Here is a 21,576-nt window from a genome sequence, read left to right on the forward strand (position 1 = left end):
CCTATGCTGAGAAATCTTGAGTATCTGTTACTGCATAATCATTTTCCCAAAGAGGAATGCATGATGGTCCTATATGATCACCAATTATGTACTAATTGTGTCTGTGACATCTGTTTTTCTCCTCTTCTAATGTACAGCATGTAACTATGGAAACTGTGGGCAGATGCCTCAATAGCTCTAGAATGAGTAGGCTGGGGAGTTTAATCATTTTATTAAGTCCTCAGGACAGATCTCTTGTTTAGTCAGTAATTAGAAGCAATTTAACTTAGAGGAAGCCTTATTAAACCTAGTAAAATGGCCTTTTTCAATTGCATTACAAAGTAGATGGTCCTGAGAAATTTGCTAACAATGGCTCACACTTAAAGTAAAAGGCCCAGCCAGTCTGCCTATCTATCTATCTAGGTTTTTATACCACACCCATCACTGTAGTATCTGAATGCCTTTTATACACCATGCCAGTGCCACCCATTTCAGAACACAGAATGGGTCACATGTCACGTAACACTCCGAGGGGTGCCAACTCAGCCAAAGAGCTGTCAGTTTGATGTCACAAGCTCAGCTCCTTTTTTCCACACTCACCCAATCACTAAAAGAAACATGGATTTAAGGACCTCCTCTGCCTACGGGAAACTCTGGGTGGCACAGAGTCACCATAAGGGCTTCTACACCACCCCTCCCGCTCCCACCATAGGAGGTGTGACAAAAGTGTCTCTGTGCCCCAGTAATCTCACCTTTTGTAACAGTCCCTAGAGACCATGAGCAGCTGGTGTTAATTTCAGCAGCCCTGAAACGACTCTTCTTTGCAGCACTGGGGACAAACGGCCAGATAATTCCCAAGATTGAGGGGCCAAAAAGGGCATTTTCATGCCTCCTCCCTCTGCTTCACCAAGCGCTGCTTAGCCCCAGTTGAGGATCTAGTCCTGTTTGTTCTTATTGTGCTAGCGCTTGGAAAAGAAAACCATCCATCACTACCTCAAAAACAGGTAGTGCTATTCAGGCAGCACAATGCAGGTGGCAGCTCAGCTTACCCAGCTGGTTGGTGATTCCTCTGGCATCGGGGGTCATATTAAGCTATGGGATTAATTTCCACAGGTTGTTGGTGAGGCCAAGAATTAGGCAATATGTCTGGATGCTGGCCACTATCTGGGACATGACGCTGGATGAGATGGGCCGCTGGGCTGATCGAGCATGGCAATTCCTGAGTTGGAGTGAAGCTTGGTAAAGTGCATGAGGCTGGAATGCCACTGTGCTAGAGTCATCCCTGGCTGATGGAACAGCCAGGACCCCCAAGGCGGAAACACGGTGGGGACCAAGCACAGTACGGCTCTGAGGCTATAACTACAATGGCAGAACAGCTCAATGCCTGCCGTGTAACCTTGTGCGGAGCATTGTGTTGTGCACAAGTGTTTACTTTGGGTTGTGTGTAGGGGTGAAATCCTACCTCTGTTGAAGTCAGTGGCAAAACTTTCAGAGTTTAGTATTTCACATTAGGATTTAGTCATGAGCAAACAAGACATAGCATACGATGTTTATGCGACTGGATTTCACATTAGGATTTAGTCATGAGCAAACAAGACATAGCATACGATGTTTATGCGACTGACAGATAGAAATCTATTGTTATTTCATGGCCGGAATCAATTTTTTTCAATGCCTAAATTCATGTGGTGAGATCTTGCAAAAGGCAGAAAATCCAATTTTGTATGCAATGAAGCCCTTAATAAGCATTAGGGAGAGTTCTGTTTCCCTTGTGCTATTCCAAATAAAGAGAATTTAGTGATGCTCAGGACTCGTGCTGGGGCGCAGCACAGGAGTGAATTTAACACTATGTGATGTCTGTATTGTTTACTAGAGTTTGAGTCTGTTACATTTGCAGGTGTCATGTTGCTTAAACTGGAATAAAAGATTTTCAAAATAAAAGGCATAGTATAGAGAACGTTCACTTACCTGCAAGAGAATCCTGCACAATAAGAGTTACAGTTGCATTCTGGGGCTTAGGGAGTGCCTCTATATAAGCTAAGCATGTCAGTGTCTCATTGGCCATTGGAGTCAAAGTTAAGGTGCTCCCTTCATTGTGAAGATCATTAGATCCTTGACTGTGGTTAGTAACATACCTGGACTTATCTACAAAAGAGTCGTTTATCATCCAGGTCATGTTTGGAGCTGGAGCCCATCCTAAGGCTTCACAAACAATGTCAATTGTTTCATTCTTTCTTACTGTAGAGTTGTGATCTTTGATGAGCAAAGATCCATTAACTGTGGGGGGAAAAGATGATTTGTTCCTTCAGAATATTTAACTGCAATGGTGTCTTATTGCCCGTTTTAAATCATCTTTGGCTACCAAAAATCCTATTTTGAAATTTTCAAGTTAAAAAAATAATTAAAATAAAATAGAAAACCTAAAACATAGAGATGTTGTTTACATGAGATAAACGTGGAAGCCACTGCAGCTTCTCAGCCATGTTATAGTCCATTTCGGCTTCACAACTAGACTTTATTTTCCACCATCTGTCCAATGAAAACTTTGGAAGTGTCATGCTTTGGCCATACTGAAATATCTCCTGCACCAGCTAAAGGACCATGTGTCATCAGGATTTTATTTCTCTGTTACCTCTTAGAGATGTTCTTCAGGTTTATCAAGGAAAGTTTATAGAAAGGTGATGCCCGAGGCATCAGCCTTCTTCTTTTTTGGACAAATGAATAGTAGATGGAAGGAAGATTCCACTTTATTGGATGCACTTCCTTAATAATGATGCTTGAGGAAGCTACAGAGAGGATGTCTGATATACATGAAAGGTTTACTGGATCCTGGAAGCTGTAGTGTACAGCAGCAGTCACATCCCATGATATCACCTTGTGACTCAGAGGCTAAATTTTTGCACTACATTAAACCCCAACACAAACTGGGTGGAGGCTGTCTATTACTAGGTCGGACAGTAGGAAGGAACTCTCCATTAAATACAAAAGTGTTATGTACAAAAATGAGAAAAAAAATCCATAAAGACTCTGGCGAAAAGAGATTGTTTTTGACTGATGGCTGGCAGCACTGATACAGGCTTCTGGCACTTTCACACAACTCAGAACAGAGTAAGAGCTGCTACAGAAAAAAGTGAGCACAACTGAAAGTCTTTTGCAGTGGCAGCCTCAGTCTACCTTGGAATGCCAATCTGTACATGAAATTACTGATCCAGCTTTCCAGATGAGAAACATAGCAGACTTTGGGCATTCACTGAAAGTTGGTATACATACAGTCTGGTAATTTTGGCATTGTGACATTGGATTTCTGTTAAGTACAAATTAATAAAAACTCTGTGACAAAAATGAAAAGGCATACAGACCTTGCACAGAAAGAAAGGCATAGCTGTTGGGGCTACTAAGTTGGAGGCTGCATTCTATTTGACCAGAATCGTCCAGCTGGACGTTGTGGATGATCAGCTCTGAGGTAAAAGTCTCACCGCTGGTATAATTTTGCTGAGTGAAGCGATTCATTGTTACAACAGCCCCTCCAAGGGAAGTTGTCGTGAGAACAGCATTCCCGTTTAAAAGCCAGATGATAACTTTCCATCCTTGTGACACAGTACAGTTAAACCGGGCCTCTGAACCGGCTAGGACGGTTGCATTAGCAGGGCCATTAACAATAGAATAACCAAAGCCAAAACCTGGAAAGAAAAAAACAAGAATTGTAAATATACCAGCACCAATGTCAATGAGGTGCCTTTGGCGTACCTTGCATATTCAACAAGATAAGACTACAAAACAAAAATACTTGGCTCTGAGTAACAGCACTTTGTCATGTGAATATTTTGTGTATTTGATGTCTGAAGAACATATCAGAAAAGACCACTGAGTCCTCTAATCTGGCAACACATCTCTAATGATGAGTTTTACCAGATGCTTTCAGCGAAAGCTTAAAATCCCCACTATCATTAAAACAGGTTTCAGAGTAGCAGCCATGTTAGTCTGTATTCACAAAAAGAAAAGGAGTACTTATGGCACCTTAGAGACTAACCAATTTATTTGAGCGTAAGCTTTCGTGAGCTACAGCTCACTTCATCGGATGCATTCAGTGGAAAATACAGTGAGGAGATTTATATTCCTCACTGTATATAAATCTATATACAGGTATATAAATCTCCTCACTGTATTTTCCACTGAATGCACCCGATGAAGTGAGCTGTAGCTCACAAAAGCTTATGCTCAAAATAAATTGGTTAGTCTCTAAGGTGCCACAAGTACTCCTTTTATTATCATTAAGAATTCCCAGTAAAAAAATCTATGTTAAAATGGAGTTAAGGATGAGGAAGGTTGATTTTATATCAGTAGTGTTAAGGTCAAATACATTGCAAGGTTATTGTATTATCCCCAAACCAAGTGTTATAAACCCAGGAAATACACAATTAGAGTTAAACTTAAAAGAAACCTAAACAAGTTACCATATGGGAATGCATAGTTAGGGCACCCAGCAACCTGAACTGCGCTCTGCAGTGACAACATGGAAAAACAATGTGATTATGGCTGAGTCATTTTAGGTGTTTGTCATCCCAGATGAGATTAAACTGATTTGTAAAGACACATTAGATTTTTTTTTCCTTTCATGGTGTCACTATAGAGCAGAGTTAAGGCTTTTGTTGGAAGAGAACTTTCAGTTATGAAGACTAATGGGTGGGAAATTAAATATATGTTCAAATGTGCCTATGCACAAGATTTCAGTTAATTTTAACTTATTTATCGTTTGAAAAGTTACATTATACCTCAGATTCTTAAACTGTTATTTCCTTAGGGGGGAAAATACACTTTTCCGTCAATCCTCCAGGAGGAGGTCAGTAGAAGTAGTCATGGGAATAAAAGATTCTGTGCAGACAGATTTGCTTTTACATTCATGGAAGCCTGTTATAGAGACTTGCTGCCTTCACAGGTTTCCATTAAAAACATTGTGCCTTTCTACAGCATTGCAGTCTCCTAAATATCTCTGTATATGAGTGACAGAATAGCCAATTAAACACAAACTTCACTTCTACTGTTAGTTATCAAAATCATAAAATATATCGTAAAGCACTCTCCTTTCAACAGAAATAGCCCATTTTTCCTTGTAGAGTTGCAGTTATCCTTAGCATGCATCATTATCTTAAAGGTGAACTGGAGTGCTTTAAAATGTACAATTGTTTCAAGTCCTGAAACACAATTATATGTAAACACTTAACATGTTTTATTAACAGTTGTTAAAACAAAATATGTGAAAGACAGTTCTTCCACTTTCTACCTGCCAATTCCTATACTGAGGGGATCCTAGCCTACAACTGCTGATGACATCACTAAAACAGCAGTGGCTTTTGTGACGTCAGTACAGTGCCTAGGAAACAGACTGAGACCACTAACCAGTTTTACATGCTCCATTTACAGCAACAGCCATCAGATTATCATGAATTCTGGTCATTGCTGACCATTGCCAGATGTGAACCACTGACTTAGGTGAAAAAGACTCTGTACCCTTAACAATTCCCGGAGCCACCAAACATTCTGACCAAGGGGTTTTCCTGTGGATTGTGACCTCACAGACATATGTGACAGAACTAGCCTGCTTATTAGTTAGCCTTTGAAATATGAAACGTCTTTACCCGTTTTTTCCTCTCTGTCCCTTGGGACTACACAATTTTGATATATTGAATTCTGAGGGTTAAATTTTCAAGGCTTTCTGTGAACTTTAGATGATTGATTGCAACTGACTTTAATAGCCATCATGAGGGTCAAACTGTACACAACCATTTTTAGAATTCACTACAGAAATCTGATTTTTCCTGAATCCTGGGTTATATAACAGCCCAAAAAACCCTAACAGGTTTTCAACACAGTGCGCAGAGATTTAGCAACACAATTCCCATTAATGCAAATAGATCCCTGTACACACATAATGTATTTCTTAGCCAGTGCTCTTACCCCCTTGCTATAGCAGCAGTAGCAGGATGGTGGGGGGGAGGGGCATTAAAATTTGGAAAGGGCACCTGGAAAATTGGCTTGTTGGACAAACTGGAGAAATAGTTTACAGAATAATACCCCATGGATACAAACTCAGCACAGCTTTATTCAGCACATTCCTAGGTTACAGTGCCTCTGGCTTAAGTACTGGACAATTACAGGTTCATGCAGATTTAACAGAAACTTCAGCTCGTCAACTCTCTCCTACAGCTGGGGCTTATACAACAAAAAGTACATTTTAGAACTCACTGGATTCCGTTCAGAATGGCAAAAGTAGAGATCCAAGTCAATTATGCTGGAGCAATGGAGCGTTGAATACTAATCTAATATATATGATTTTTCAATGTCCATTGTGCACGTACATGGGCATGAAATATTTCACAGAACTGATATGACTTTTTATTCTTTTGGATCCTAAAATAATCAATCTTAATTTACCTCACACTGGGATCGATATAATAAATCTACCATAATATTTAGCAGCTATAGCAGTTTTTGTCTTTGTGCTATTTCCATCTTGGAAATAATTTACAAATTTAGCTAAGCAATCTTCATAACCCTAGGGAAGTAGAAAGTAAACCTAATCATACTCAGATTACCGACTGCGAAAGTAATGCAGAGGTTACAGCAGAGGTGGGCAAACTACGGCCCGCGGGCCACATCCAGCCCGCGGGACCGTCCTGCCTTGCTGCTGAGCTCCCAGCTGGGGAGGCTAGCCCCCGGCCCCTCCCCCGCTGTTCCCACTCCCCCTCCCACGCAGCCTCAGCGCGCTGCGCTGCCAGCGCTCTGGCCTGCCACTCCTCCCGGGCAGCGCGGGCAGCATGCCTGGCTCCGGCATGGTAAGGGGGCAGGGAGCGGAGGGTCCTGGGGAGCAGTCAGGGGACAGGGAGCAGGGGGCGATTGGATGGGGCGAAGGTTCTGTAGGGGGGCAGACAGGGGATGGGGAACGGGGAGGGGGGTTGGATGTTGGAGGGCATTGGAGTCCGGGGGGGCCTGTCAGGGGGCAGCGGTGTAGATAGAGGTTGGGGCAATCAGGGGACAGGGAGAATGGGTGGTTGGATAGGGGGTGGGGTCCCGGGGGGGCGGTTAGGGGAGGGGAGTCCTGGGAGGGGGCGGTCGGGGACAAGGAGCAGGGGGGGTTGGATGGGTTGGAGATTCTGAGGGGGACAGTCAGGGGGCAGGAAGTGGGAGGGGACGGATAGGAGGTGGGGGCCAGACTGTTTGGGGAGACACAGCCTTCCCTCCCCAGCCCTCCGTATAGTTTTGTAACCTGATGTGGCCCTCGGGCCAAAAAATTTGCCCACCCCTGGGTTACAGGCTAGATCTACAAAGGGACTTACACACTGCCATGCCCACTGTTACAATGTCCTGCCACCCAGTGGAAGCCTCAGCCCCAAGTTAGGCACGTAGGCTCCCTATTCAATGTATGGCAACAGTTAGGTGCCTAAGAATGGGATCCACAAAAGCCAGAAAGCTGAACAGGGAGCCACCTAAGGCAACCAATCACAGTCAGTGGCTTCCTCTGGGCTCGGGGGTGCGGTTCAACCCCCCAGGTCCACCCCAGGCCCTGCCTGCACCTGACTCCTTCCCCCAGCCCCCACCCCCATCCCGCTTTTTCCAGCCCCTGCTCCGCCCCAGGCCCCGCCCTCACCCCATCCCTTCCCCCAAGCCCCCACCCCCAACCTGCCTCTTTCCTGCCCAGTTTTACCCCCTTCCCCAATGTGCACCAGTCCCACTCCTCCACCTCTCTCCCAGAGCCACCAGCATGCCACAAAACAGCTGATCACAGCAGACGGAAGGCAGTGGGAGAGAGCGGAAGGCACTGATCAGCGGGGCAGCAGGCGGGTAGGAGGCACTGGGAGGTGAGTGGGGAGCTGGAGCACACACAGAGTTGGCACCTATGCAACCAATAGTAAATGCCAAGGAGAGAGGTGAGTCCTAAGCCCCACCCCCAAAGGAATTTAGGTGCCAAAATCTGGACTAGAGGAAGCTGCCTCCCTCTGCCTGAGATTTACAGCCAGGTCTGCTTTCCTGGAGTTAGATGTCTAAATCCTTTTGTGTCTCTAGCCCTAAGTGACTTATCCAAGGTCAAAGAAAAAGCTGGTGCCAGAATTGGCATTAGAACTCAGGCGTACTTGGTGCCAAGTCCTACTCTCAGACATTTCAACTGTACCTGCCTTTCTCAATGACCAACCTGGAACATTTCTGTGGAGAGCAGTTTAATAACAAAAAGGCTGATCCTTCAAAAATAAAAGCATCTGAAAGTGTGCATTTTATAAACCATTCCAGGAGACTGAGTTAAACCAGTCAATACAGATCCATGCCATTAAAAATACTGGAGGATAAGCATGGGGAACTATGGGTTTTGTGTGTGGTTTTGTAATCTTCTTATACAGTATTTTGTGCATCACTTACAAATGTATTACGTTTTGGAAATTTAAAAAAATAGAATGGAAATAAATGCACTCATACTGTTCCCCAGGCCATCACACTTCTTAGCTTCGACAGTAGTTGCTTAGCTTCAGCATGCACAGCCTACCTTTCCTCTACATCTCTCCAGTGCTCCAGCTTTGTCATTTATCTACACTGTCTTTTTGCTGTCTCGGAAGAGTCATAAAATCAGTCTTCATTCCGTAAACATTTTGTGTTATCAAAGAAGTTAACGGTTTACCATCCCTGTGAATAAATTGCCATGGGTTTCTGTACATCATCTATGGCTATGAGATCATGTTTATGAGTGCCACTGAATCATAGACTAAAAATTCTCGATTCTCTAGTCTAGGGCAAAATTGTGCCCTTGTCTTATGCAGCCAAGCAGGGTAGTAAGAAGAAGGAAGCATGATTTATTCCTCCTTTTAACTAACACAATTACATTTTAACAGTCCATGAGCCAGACAAAGCCCAGGATCTATGCTGCCTTACGCACACAAGGCCTGATTCAGTGCCTATTGAAGTCAATAGAATGCTTCCCATTCTAACCCAGACAACCTGGTTCAGGTCCCTACTGGGCGGAAAGTCCACTAAGGCGGGGAATGCCGCAAAAGTGAAAGTGGTAAGGTAGGTCACAACCGCCCCTTCACTGGGAGCCCATAAGACACCAGCACAGCTCAGAAATTATCCAGTGCTACTCAGAGAGGAGATGTGGTCACATCCACTGTGGGAAGTGTTGATTTAACCTATCCCCACAATAACTTAAAGCTGCCCTTCCTTGACAGAAAATCCCAAGACAGAACGTAGATCAGGAGTAGGCAAACTGCAGCCTGGGGGCCGCATCTGGTCCTTCAGACATTTTAATCCAGCCCTCTAGCTCCAGCCAGGGAGCGGAGTCAGGGGCTTGCCCCATTCCTCACATGCCTGGGCTCTGTGCAACTCCCGGAAGCAGCAGCAGTATGTCCTCCCTTTGCCTCCTACACCTAGGGGAAGTCAAGGGGCGCCACACATTTCCCCTGCAGCTCCCATTGGCCAGCAACCACAGCCAATGGGAGCTGCAGGGGCAGCGCCTGCGGGCAGGGCAGCACACAGAGTTGCCTGGTTGCACCTCCGCATAGGAGCTGGAGAGAGGACGTGCCACTGCTTCTGGGAGCTGCTTGAGGTAAGCGCCGCCTGGAGCTTGTATCCCTTACCCCTCCGGCGCCCCAACCCCCTGCCCCAGCCCTGATCTCCCTCCCACCCTCCACACCCCTCATCCCCAGCCCCACCCCAGAACCCGCACCCCAGCCAAAGCCCTCACCCTCTCCCACACCCCAACCCCCAATTTCATGAGCATTCATGGCCCATCGTACAATTTCCATACCCAGATGTGGTCCTTGGGCCAAAAAGTTTGCCCACCCCTAGTGTAGATGGTACCACTGCCTGCCAACCCACATTGTGTTGCATAGGGGAATCATTTTCCTACACCTGGGCTCCGAGTCTAAGGACTGGTTAGACAGTGAAATGCCTTCTCCTGTATCTTCTGCCAAAACATTTTCAGGCATTTACCTGTTGTTTCAAAGAGAAACTTCATCTCTTTGGTTTTTTTAACTTTCATTATTTATCTTACAGGAGGACATAGGCCTAAATCAATATGAGCTCCCATTGTGCCAGGCAATGTAGAAACATCATAAGAGACAGCCCTGCCATGAACTCTGCAACCTAAATAGAAAAGGAGAACTGTGGAAGAACTAGGAAGCGAGCGCAGCTCTTCTGAGTCTCAGACTAGTGCTTAAACCACAGGATTAGCATTCCTCTCTAATGTACAGTGTTCCCTAATTCAACAAATACACTTCAATACCAATTTCATCACCTTACTGTCTGAAAAATACCTTACACGTTCATTGAGAAAAACTGAGACCTCAAACTAAATTCTCATTGCATTTTTCAGGGAGTTATATGTTCAGTTCTTATTAACACAAGTTCAGCACCTAACTTCTCCCATACACCTGATGGAAATTCTTGCGCTGACAATTAGCCCCACTTTATTACTCTCCACTGGAGAAAACTCTAAACCATGCACAATACACCATGAAATCATATTGTTCATTTGCTTTTGCATGATAAGGTGTGGATTAGTAAAGCTTCACATTGCCTTGGGCATATCAGTAAATGTTTATTAAAGGATCAATCTGATGAAAGTTCATAACAAGAATATTTCACCTAAGCCTAAGGGTACAGTTCTGTACCTGGTGTTTCAGCCATCCAACCTTTTCCAAAGGCAATCCAAAGGCATTCATGGTGCGCATCAATTGTTCTATGAATGGTTATTCCCCACTCTGTCACACTAACTTACTGTAACAGGTCTTCTGGTTCCTGCAGAAATAAATGCTTTTCTTGTGTAACCCTTCTGCCCATCAGAGTTGGCAGCAACAAGGGCAGGGTTCAGTATCTAGGGGTTCCATTTCAATAACACAATGCAAAACCGGCTCAAGCCCCCACCCAGTGATGTGGGACAATTACATACCACCTCCCAAGAGGCAATACTTCCCCTCTAGCAAGCACAGAGTCAGAGTGTAGCTAAAGCCTTTTAATAAAGGAGGGAAACAATGTGGCATTATGTTGGGGAAATACCACAAACAGGATTCATAACACCAACCATGGGCAAAAGACCCACCCCCAAGTAAGTTTGGCAGTGTCCTTTTCCCTTCAGAGTCTTAAATCCAGCAACCCAATAGTCACCCCCACCCACCCACACACACACAGTTTCTGTCCTTGGTCAGTGCAACCCCACAGTGTTCATCTGCAGAGTTTACCTCCCAGCCCGGGTGGAAGTGGAGGGAGGTATGGGGGGGCATCTTACATGCTCTGCTGCTCAGGTCAACGCCCAAGTGGCACACCTCTCCATGGGGTTCTGCTGCAGCCTTCACCACCAGCCATGCCTCTCCGTCAGCTACCCTGCTATCCGCTCCACTCCACTCCTCTCCGCTAGCTGCCCTGCTGTCCACTCCTCTCTGCCAGCCACCCAGCTAGCCACTCCAGCCGTCCACTCACCAACTTGTCTTCAGCCCCCCCTTAACACAGCTCTCAGCAGCTTCAGCTCTTTAGTGATTTTTAGCTGGTAACAGGGAAGCCCCAGTGCTGGTGCACCACTAGACCAAAGTAGGTCTAATGCTTAGACCTAGGTGTCAGTGACTTCAGCTCTGCAGTATGTAACAAGACTCTTAATAGAGCCAAAATTTGCTCTGTTACTACACCCTGGAGAGAGGAGGGGTCAAAGTAGTGTTTAGAGCCCTAAGAAGGGGGCCTCCCAATCCCCATACCCTCTCAAGTCCCTGGCAGTTAGAACCCATGTCCCTTATCTAGCGAGTGCTACTTAGTTGAGGGTGAGTCCCTTCGTCATAAAATGCCAAGTATAGTTCTACTGTCCTTGATTCATTCACATAACCAGGATAACAACCCTTTATTACTCCTGCCCCACAAACAGAGAGACTGGGGATCCCACAGCAGCTAAAGTTACCATTTGGGCAAGCAGTCCATCATGCTAGGCAGGGTGGGAGTGCCCATGCAAACAAGAGTGCCCCTGCAAATGAGATCAGCCCCTGAAGTCCTTTTCCACAGCTCACCACCAGATGTCAGGGTAGAGCTCATTCTGACTCTGCTTACACTTGTTTACAGTTACTCAGTGCAAGTGGCAAATGGTGCACAAGTTAATGAGACATTTGTCCAAAACCCATCCCTTCCTACTACCATTTTCCTGTCCTCACTTGCTCTTCCTCTCACAGAGGGGGATCAGATTTTCAAACAGGTGTTTTGGCATCTGGAAAGGATTGAGAAGAAAGTGCCCATTTCTCCTTCTGCTCCCTCCACCACCGACTACACTCCTTCTCCTTGATAAATGACACATCAGGACACATTACAGCAAGTGATGGGATGGGAAAAATGTGTTTACTCCCAAGTCCTCCTCATTAATTGTTTTTTCTAGTTCTGTTATGGTATTTTTAAAGCATTCCCACAGTGCCACACCTTTTTCTTTTTATCTCCCACTGCAGATTCTCCCACATGCTGAGTCTTCCTTTCATCTACCATATAAGAGGTAAGAGATGGAAAGGAAGGGGAATGCTCCCTCTTTTTAGCAGAGGAGGGAGAGCTATACACATCTCCTGTACATGCATTCTCTCTCTCTCTCTCTCACACACACACACACACACACACTCACACTCTCCTCCTTAATTTATCTCCTGCTCAGCAACTCTTGCTTTCTGGGACTGATGTGAAAGCATAGACCTTTGTGGCCTCACTGGCGCAGCCCCGCTAGTTGCTGGTTGGCTGGTATGAGACAGGTCTCTGTGATGTCACCGGCTCAGCACTTACAGCTTCCTGGGAGGATGCCAAGATACAGACCTTTGTGAGCTCACTAATTCATCCCTTGTAACTGGTTAGGATTTCCAGGCTTGAGGCCTCTGTCTCAACATCTCTAGCTTGCTATGCTGGTGTCAAGGGCTATGCCACTTGACATTACTGACTCATCTCTAGCTTTCCGGAATTATTTCAAGGCAGGTTGCTATGCAGCTGTTGATTAAGCACCTGTTACCTGCTGGGCTGATGTGAAGGAACATATTTTTCTGATGTCACTGGGTCAGCATCACTAGTTTCATGGGATGATGCCTAGTTACAGGCCTTTGTAAATGACTGACTCAGCTAGGGTCACCAGAAGTCCTGCTTTACTAAAATTGTCCCAGTTTGAAGGTGTCATAAATACAAAGGGAAGGGTAACCATCTTTCTGTATACAGAACTACAAAATCCCTCCTGGCCAGAGGCAAAACCCTTTCACCAGTAAAGGGTTAAGAAGCTAAGATAACCTCGCTGGCACCTGACCAAAATGACCAATGAGGAGACAAGATACTTTCAAAGCTGGAGGGGTGGGGGAAACAAAGGGTCTGTCTGTCTGTGTGATACTTTTGCCGGGAACAGATCAGGAATGCTCTTCAGAACTTCTGTTAAGTTAGTAAGTAATCTAGCTAGAAATGTGTTAGATTTTCTTTTGTTTAATGGCTGGTAAAATAGCTGTGCTGAATGGAATGTATATTGCTGTTTTTTGTGTCTTTTTGTAACTTAAGTTTTGCCTAGAGGGATTCTCTCTGTTTTGAATCTGATTACCCTGTAAGGTACTTACCATCCTGATTTTACAGAGGTGATTCTTTTACTTTTTCTTTAATTAAAATTCTTCTTTTAAGAGCCTGATTGCTTTTTCATTGTTCTTAAGATCCAAGGGTTTGGGTCTGTGTTCACCTATGCAAATTGGTGAGGATTTTTATCAAGCCTTCCCCAGGAAAGGGAGTGTAGGGCTTGGGGAGGGTGTTTTGAGGGGGGGGAGACGTCTCCAAGTGGGCTCTTTCCCTGTTCTTTGTTTAGCATGCTTGGTGGTGGCAGCATAGGGTTCAAGGACAAGGCAAACTTTGTACCTTGAGGAAGTTTTTAACCTAAGCTGGTAAGAATAAGCTTAGGGGGTCTTTCATGCAGGTCCCCAGATCCGTACCCTCGAGTTCAGAGTGGGGAAGGAACCTTGACATGGTGGCAGAGAAGTGGGATCATTTTGAGATTTTTTTTAGATCATTTTGAACCAGAAGCACAGCAGGATTTTAAAATGGTTTTATAAAAAGAGACAGCAGCAAGCATAATAAAGGGATCTTCCTTTTGTGAGCTGGAGTCTTCTCTACCTAAAGGCAGGATAGTTAACCTCCTGCAGGGAAATTCACAAGTTTTTCACAGACCTGAAGAGGTGGGGTTTTTTTTAGCTAAGAGCAGCTAGAGGATTTTTCTGTAGGCTGAGAATACCTGTCACAGAACATAGGTATCAGGTTACAGCACAACTAAATTTTACAAGCCAGGTTTGTTTGTTTTTTTAACTCTCTGGTGTAAAGTTAGTTAAAAACAGATCGGCTAAGATGACAGAACCCAAGACAGAAAAAGCCAAAGAGGCTGCCCACAGGAGAGAAATGGAGGCAAAGGAAAATGAAATGGAGGCTGCCCACAGGAGAGCTATGGAGGTAAAGGAAAAAGAATGGAAGCATGCACTGGAGATGGAGAAGGCAAAGGCTCAGCAGAATATACCAACAAACACTAGCAATCCTTCTCCAGGTACCACTTCACGTCCCAGAAAGTTCTCCACCTACAAGGCAGGCGATGATACCAAAGCCTTCTTAGAAAACATTGAAAGGGCCTGCGTTGGGTACAGCATCTCTACAGACCAGTACATGGTAAAGCTGAGGCCGCAGCTCAGTGGACCCTTAGCAGAGGTGGCGGCTGAAATGCCTAAGGAACACATGAACAAGTATGAACTGTTTAAAATCAAGGCGAGAGTCAGAATGGGGCTAACACCCGAGCATCCCCGTTGGAGGTTCAGAGCCCTAAGGTGGAAACCAGATGTGTCATTTACCCGACATGCCTACCACATTGTGAAACATTGGGATGCCTGGATGTCAGGAGCAAATGTTAAATCTCCAGAAGAATTGCCCTTCCTAATGCAAATGGAGCAGTTCTTAGAGGGTGGTCCTGAGGAAATAGAAAAATACATCCTAGATGGAAAGCCCACAACTGTAATCGAGGTGGGGGAGATTGGAGCCAAATGGGTGGAGGTGGCAGAAAAGAAAAGAACTAGTAGCAGTTGGGGCGAATATCAGAAGGGGCAACCCGGAACAAAACGGGTGGAGGGAGAAGAGAGGAACAATCCCAGTTGCAGTTGGAGCGGAGACCAGAAGGGACAATCTCTGACCTCACCCTACTACCGGGGACAGCCCAAGGCCCCAACAACACACCAAGGAACACTCCAGACACCTTATTGTCCTGCCACACCATTCTCCAGCAACCCACCTCTCCCCAGTGATGATGGACGATGTTTTAAATGTAACGAGCTGAGGCATGTAAAGGCCAACTGCCCCAAGAACCCCAACAGATTACAGTTCATTGCACTGGAATCACAGCAGAGGTCCTCAGGCCCAGATGCCTTCCAGATACCCTCGGAGCGGAGGGAAACTGTGAGTGTGGGCGGGAAGAAGGTCACCGCGTGGAGGGACACCAGAGCACAAGTGTCAGCTATCCATGCTTCCTTAGTGGACCCCAATTTTAATTGACCCAGAGATCCAAGTGACGATTCAACCCTTCAAGTCCAACTCTTTCAATTTGCTTACAGCCAAGTTGCCGGTCCAGTACAAGGGCTGGTCAGGAACATGGTCTTTTGCAGTCTATGATGATTATCCCATCCCCATGCCGTTGGGGGAAGACATGGCCAATCATATGAAGCTAGCCAAGAGGGTGGGAATGGTCACCCGTAGCCAGGCTTAGCAAGCTGTCACGCCTAGCTCTGTTCCGGAAACTTCTACCAGGACCCGGTCAGAGGTGATGGAAACAGACCCCATGCCAACGTCTGCAACGGCAGTAGTGGATCCAGTCCCAGAGACCCAGACAGAGCCAGTCCCAGAACCGGAACTGGCGGAACAACCAGCACCAGAACCACTGCCAGCACTGAATCCAGTACTTGCAACCCCAACACCAGAGGGCCCCACCGAACCTGCACTGGCAACAGCAGATAACCCTACACAAGAGGCTCAGCCAGAGCCTAAACCCCAGCGTAGTGGAAAGTGGCACCAGTGGAAAGCAGTTCACAGTCAACGGAAACAGCCCTATCCCCTACATCACTTCCAGAGGGACCAAGCCCAGATCAACAATCCAATGAGGAACTGATGTCTCCAGCCTCAAGGGAACAGTTCCAGACCAAACAGGAAGCAGATGAAAGCCTCCAAAGAGCTTGGACGGCGGCATGGAGCAACCCACCACCTCTCAGCTCTTCTAATCGATCCAGGTTTGTTGTAGAAAGAGGACTTTTATACAAGGAAACTCTTTCTGGTGGACACCAGGAACACGGGCATCCTCAGAGACAGTTGGTAGTTCCAACTAAGTACTGGGTAAAGCTTAGCCCATGATCATCCTAGTGGCCATGCTGGGGTGAACAGGACCAAAGACCATTTGCGGGGGGTCATTCCACTGGGAGGGAATGGGCAAGGATGTTTCTACCTATGTCTGGTCTTGTGAGGTATGCCAAAGAGTGGGGAAACCCCAAGACCAGGTCAAAGCCCCTCTCCAGCCACCCCATCATTGAGGTTCCATTTCAGCGAGTAGCTGTGGATATTCTGGGTCCTTTTCTGAAAAAGACACCCAGAGGAAAGCAGTACATACTGACTTTCATGGATTTTGCCACCCGATGGCCGGAAGCAGTAGCTCTAAGCAACACCAGGGCTAAAAGTGTGTGCCAGGCACTAACAGACATTTTTGCCAGGGTAGGTTGGCCCTCCGACATCCTCACAGATGCAGGGACTAATTTCCTGGCAGGAACTATGGAAAGCCTTTGGGAAGCTCATGGGGTAAATCACTTGGTTGCCATCTCTTACCACCATCAAACAAATGGCATGGTGGAGAAGTTTAATGGAACTTTGAGCGCCATGATACGTAAATTCATAAATGAGCACTCCAGTGATTGGGACCTAGTGTTGCAGCAGTTGCTCTTTGCCTACAGAGCTGTACCACATCCCAGTTTAGGGTTTTCACCATTTGAACTTGTATATGGCCGAGAGGTTAAGGGGCCATTACAGTTGGTGAAGCAGCAATGGGAGGGATTTACACCTTCTCCAGGAACTAACATTCTAACTAACATGTTTTAATCTACAAAACATCCTCCGAACCTCTTTAGCTCTTGCTAAAGAAAACTTACAGGATGCTCAAAAAGAGCAGAAAGTCTGGTATAATAAACATGCCAGAGAGCGTTCCTTCAAAGTAGGGGACCAGGTCATAGTCTTAAAGGTGCTCCAGGCCCATAAAATGGAAGCATGGTGGGAAGGGCCATTCACGGTCCAAGAGCGCCTGGGAGCTGTTAATTATCTCATAGCATTCCCCACTTCAAACCAAAAGCCTAAGGTGTACCATATTAATTCTCTAAAGCCCTTTTATTCCAGAGAATTAAAGGTTTGACAGTTTACAGCCCAGGGAGGAGATGACGCTGAGTGGCCTGAAGGTGTCTACTATGAAGGGAAAAGTGATGGTCGCAGAGAAGAGGTAAACCTCTCCATGACCCTTGGGCGTATGCAGCAACAGCAGATCAAGAAGCTGTGCACTAGCTAAGCGCTGATGTTCTCAGCCACCCCAGGACTGACTGAACGGGCATACCACTCCATTGACACAGGTAATGCTCGCCCAATTAAAGTCCAACCTTACCAGGTGTCTCCTCAAACTAAAACTGCTATAGAGCGGGAGATCCAAGATATGCTACAGATGGGTGTAATCTGCCCCTCTGGCAGTGCATGGACATCTCCAGTGGTTCTAGTTCCCAAACCAGATGGGGAAATACGTTTTTGCATGGACTACCATAAGCTAAATGCTGTAACTCGCCCAGACAACTATCCAATGCCACGCACAGATGAACTATTGGAGAAACTGGGACGGGCCCAGTTCATCTCTACCTTGGACTTAACCAGGGAGTACTGGCAGGTACCACTAGATGAATCCGCCAAGGAAAGGTCAGCCTTCACCACACATGTCAGGCTGTATGAATTTAATGTGCTCCGTTTCGGGCTGTGGAATGCACCCGCCACCTTCTAAAGACTTGTAGATGGTCTCCTAGCAGGACTGGGAGACTATGCAGTCACCTACCTTGACGATGTGGCCATATTTTTGGATTCCTGGGAAGGACACCTGGAACATCTACAAAAAGTCTTCAAGCGCATAAAGGAGGCAGGACTAACTGTTCAGGCTAAGAAGTGTCAAATAGGCCTAAACAGAGTGACTTACCTTGGACACCAGGTGCGTCAAGGAACTATCAACCCCCTACAGGCCAAAGTGGATGTTATCCAAAAGTGGCCTGTCCCAAAGTCAAAGAAACAGGTCCAATCCTTCTTAGGCTTGGCCGGATATTACAGGCGATTTCTACTGCAATACAGACAAATCCCCACCCCACTGACAGACCTAACCAAAAAGAAACAGCCAAATGACATTCAGTGGACAGAAGAGTGTCAGAAGGCCTTTAACCAGCTTAAAGTGACACTCATGTCTGACCCTGTGTTAAGGGCCCCAGACTTTGACAAACCGTTCCTAGCAACCACAGATGCATCCAAGCGTGGTGTGGGAGCAGTTTTAATGTAGGAAGGACAGGATCAAGAATTCCATCCCGTAGTGTTTCTCAGCAAGAAGCTGTCTGAGAGGGAAAGCAACTGGTCAGTCAGTGAAAAAGATTGTTACGCCATTGTCTATGCTCTGGAAAAGCTACGCCCATACGTTTGGGGATGGCATTTCCACCTGCAAACCGACCATGCTGCCCTACAGTGGCTTCATACCACCCCGAGAAATAACAAAAAACTTATTCAGTGGAGTTTAGCTCTCCAAGATTTTGATTTTGACATCCAACACATCTCAGGAGCTTCTAACAAAGTGGCTGATGCACTCTCCCATGAAAGTTTCCCAGAATCAACTGGTTAAAATCGTCCTTGAGATGTAGAAAATATTGTTAGTCTTTATACACTTGGTAGTATATTTAAAGGTGCATGTGTCTTATTAACTCTGTTTTCTCCTAGAGCTCCAGGAAGAAATCACAGCCAGTGTTTCACCCTATCTGTGATTTGGGGGGGGTGTCATAAATATAAAGTGAAGGGTAACCACCTTTCTGTATACAGAACTATAAAATCCCTCCTGGCCAGAGGCAAAACCCTTTCATCTGTAAAGGGTTAAGAAGCTAAGATAACCTCGCTGGCACCTGACCAAAATGACCAATGAGGAGACAAGATACTTTCAAAGCTGGAGGGGGCGGGGAAACAAAGGGTCTGTCTGTCTGTGTGATGCTTTTGCCGGGAACAGATCAGGAATGCTCTTCAGAACTCCTCAGAACTTCTGTTAAGTTAGTAAATAGTCTAGCTAGATATGCGTTAGATTTTCTTTTGTTTAATGGCTGGTAAAATAGCTGTGCTGAATGGAATGTATTTTGCGGTTTTTGTGTCTTTTTGTAACTTAAGGTTTTGCCTAGAGGGATTCTCTCTGTTTTGAATCTGATTACCCTGTAAGGTATTTTCCATCCTGATTTTACAGAGGTGATTCTTTTACTTTTTCTTTAATTAAAATTCTTCTTTTAAGAGCCTGATTGCTTTTTCATTGTTCTTAAGATCCAAGGGTTTGGGTCTGTGTTCACCTATGCAAATTGGTGAGGATTTTTATCAAGCCTTCCCCAGAAAAGGGGGTGTCGGGCTTGGGGGGAGTGTTTTTGGGGGGGAAGACGTCTCCAGGTGGGTTCTTTTCCTGTTCTTTGTTTAGCATGCTTGGTGGTGGCAGCATAGGGTTCAAGGACAAGGCAAACTTTGTACCTTGAGGAAGTTTTTAACCTAAGCTGGTAAGAATAAGCTTAGGGGATCTTTCATGCAGGGCCCCAGATCCGTACCCTGGAGTTCAGAGTGGGGAAGGAACCTTGACAGAAGGGATAGTTCCATCATCCTGTTAGCACTGCAGATTTGTTCCACCTTCACTAGAACATTGTGACATCAGGTCACCTCCTCCATCCCAACGAGAACAGGAGGTGGACACAGGGAGCATTCCTAGTGCCCTTTCTTGTGTGGAGGTGAGAGAAGGGAGGCAGGGATCTGAGAGGGGTGGCTCAGGCACTACTATTGCTTTTTCAGGATAGGAAGCAAAATGAGAAACTGAGTAGATGGAGACATGGCTTGTTTCAGAGGAGAGGGAGAAGAGCAGGCTCTGCCCACTGCTACTTTCAGAATAGAGGCGGGAGAAACAGAAGTAAAAGGATCAGATGCAAAAGGAGGATTGGCTGGGGGCTGAGGGGTTCTACAAATCCAGGAGAGGAGCAGAGATGGGCCACCCATAGCACAGAGGCCTGCAGACAGGTAGTGGGGCAGCATAAATTGATTTGGGGAAGGAGGGCAGCATTAGTTAGTTTGCAGGATTATCGTCTTGTGGGGGATCCATTGCTTTATCGGGGCAGAATGTATTTATTGAATGATGAGGAAAGGAAAGGGCAACAAGAGCTGGAGCCAGCTGATTGGATGTGGCTGCTTGAGATGGGGTTGAAAGAAGAGAGAGGGAGAGAGGGAGCTGAGAGAGGAAAAGGAGCATGTTACTCTGCTGGCCCAGGCTGGAAGCTGTGTGTGATGATGACAAGTGAGGAGGAGCTTCAGTCTCACCTGTTCTGGACCTGGACCTGTCAGGATGAGTGTGCGAGCAAGGGCAGTAGGAAGGAGTGGGAATGTCTGGGGCCCAGGAGTTAGGAGCACTGAGGCTATGGGGGTAAAAGTAGAGGAGCCAAAGAAGCAGATGGGAGGAAGATCCTGGCAGAGGGAAGGCATTTTGGTAAGGTGGGGCTAGTCTTTGTATTTTATCAACTGGTCACCTAGCAAGGGAAAGTACCTTATTTTCTCCCCTTCCTCCTTCCTGCTGTGTAGCTGTCCTTGGTTTTCACTTTGTAAGCCTGGTCATGCTAGGTCAGCACTCCTAGCTGGCTGTGCTGCTGTGGAAGCTCAAGTCTCTATGAGATAACTGAGTAAGGTAACCAGAGGTTAAAGCAGATCAAAGTGGGAGGGAGGTGCTCCACAATTCTGGTGGCTTTATGTCATCATAGAGGGTGACATGTGGTGAAATGACACCGTAGTGACTTGTGTGAGAGACAGGACATAGGGGTGATAAGGGAATAAATGTGCGTCAAAGGTGTCTATGTCCCCAAACAGGTGCCAAACAAAGTGAGTGTGAGCATGTAAATGTGGTGCTGTGGGAACAACCTGTGTGTGCCTTATCCTCTCCCCACCAACACACACCCCACTATGGAAAGCTCGGAGGGCAGAGAGACCTGACAGGGCCATTCTTTTTCTCCTTGATTCAGTCAAGGAGAGGGGAAGGGTTTCTCATTTTTCCTGGAGGGGAGGGAGAGTTTGAAGTAGCAAGGTCTGCCTCTTTCCCTTCCAGTCCCCTAGGGAGAACCAGCAGGGAGACATATCGTCCTGTAGAAAAAAATGCAGTAGAGGTAGCTAGGAGATTCCCAGCTTGGACTATTCTTCTCCTCTCAGCTATTGGTGCTGTTTCGTCTGCTGGTGGAAAGACCTGAAGCCTCATAAATTCCCCAGACAGGTACAGCTCCCCCTGTTGCTCCCGAC

At 46.1% G+C, this 21,576-nt stretch overlaps 1 protein-coding gene across 2 annotated transcripts in view; it reads right to left on the reverse strand.

Annotated features, from left to right (window-relative positions):
• IGSF5 (immunoglobulin superfamily member 5) overlaps nucleotides 1-21,576 on the reverse strand; it is a 100,293-nt gene that overhangs the window by 31,251 nt on the left and 47,466 nt on the right. For both annotated transcript variants that reach the window (XM_084616923.1, XM_084616924.1), the window contains exons 4-5: nucleotides 3,339-3,659; nucleotides 1,948-2,256 (exon numbers count right to left, since the gene is read on the reverse strand). In XM_084616923.1, the coding sequence (XP_084473049.1) occupies nucleotides 1,948-2,256; nucleotides 3,339-3,659 (630 nt within the window). The remainder of the gene's footprint in view (nucleotides 1-1,947; nucleotides 2,257-3,338; nucleotides 3,660-21,576) is intronic.

This window comes from Lepidochelys olivacea (assembly GCF_965140295.1).
Source record: "Lepidochelys olivacea isolate rLepOli2 genome assembly, chromosome: 1".
In the NCBI taxonomy this organism is placed as follows: Eukaryota; Metazoa; Chordata; order Testudines; family Cheloniidae; genus Lepidochelys; species Lepidochelys olivacea.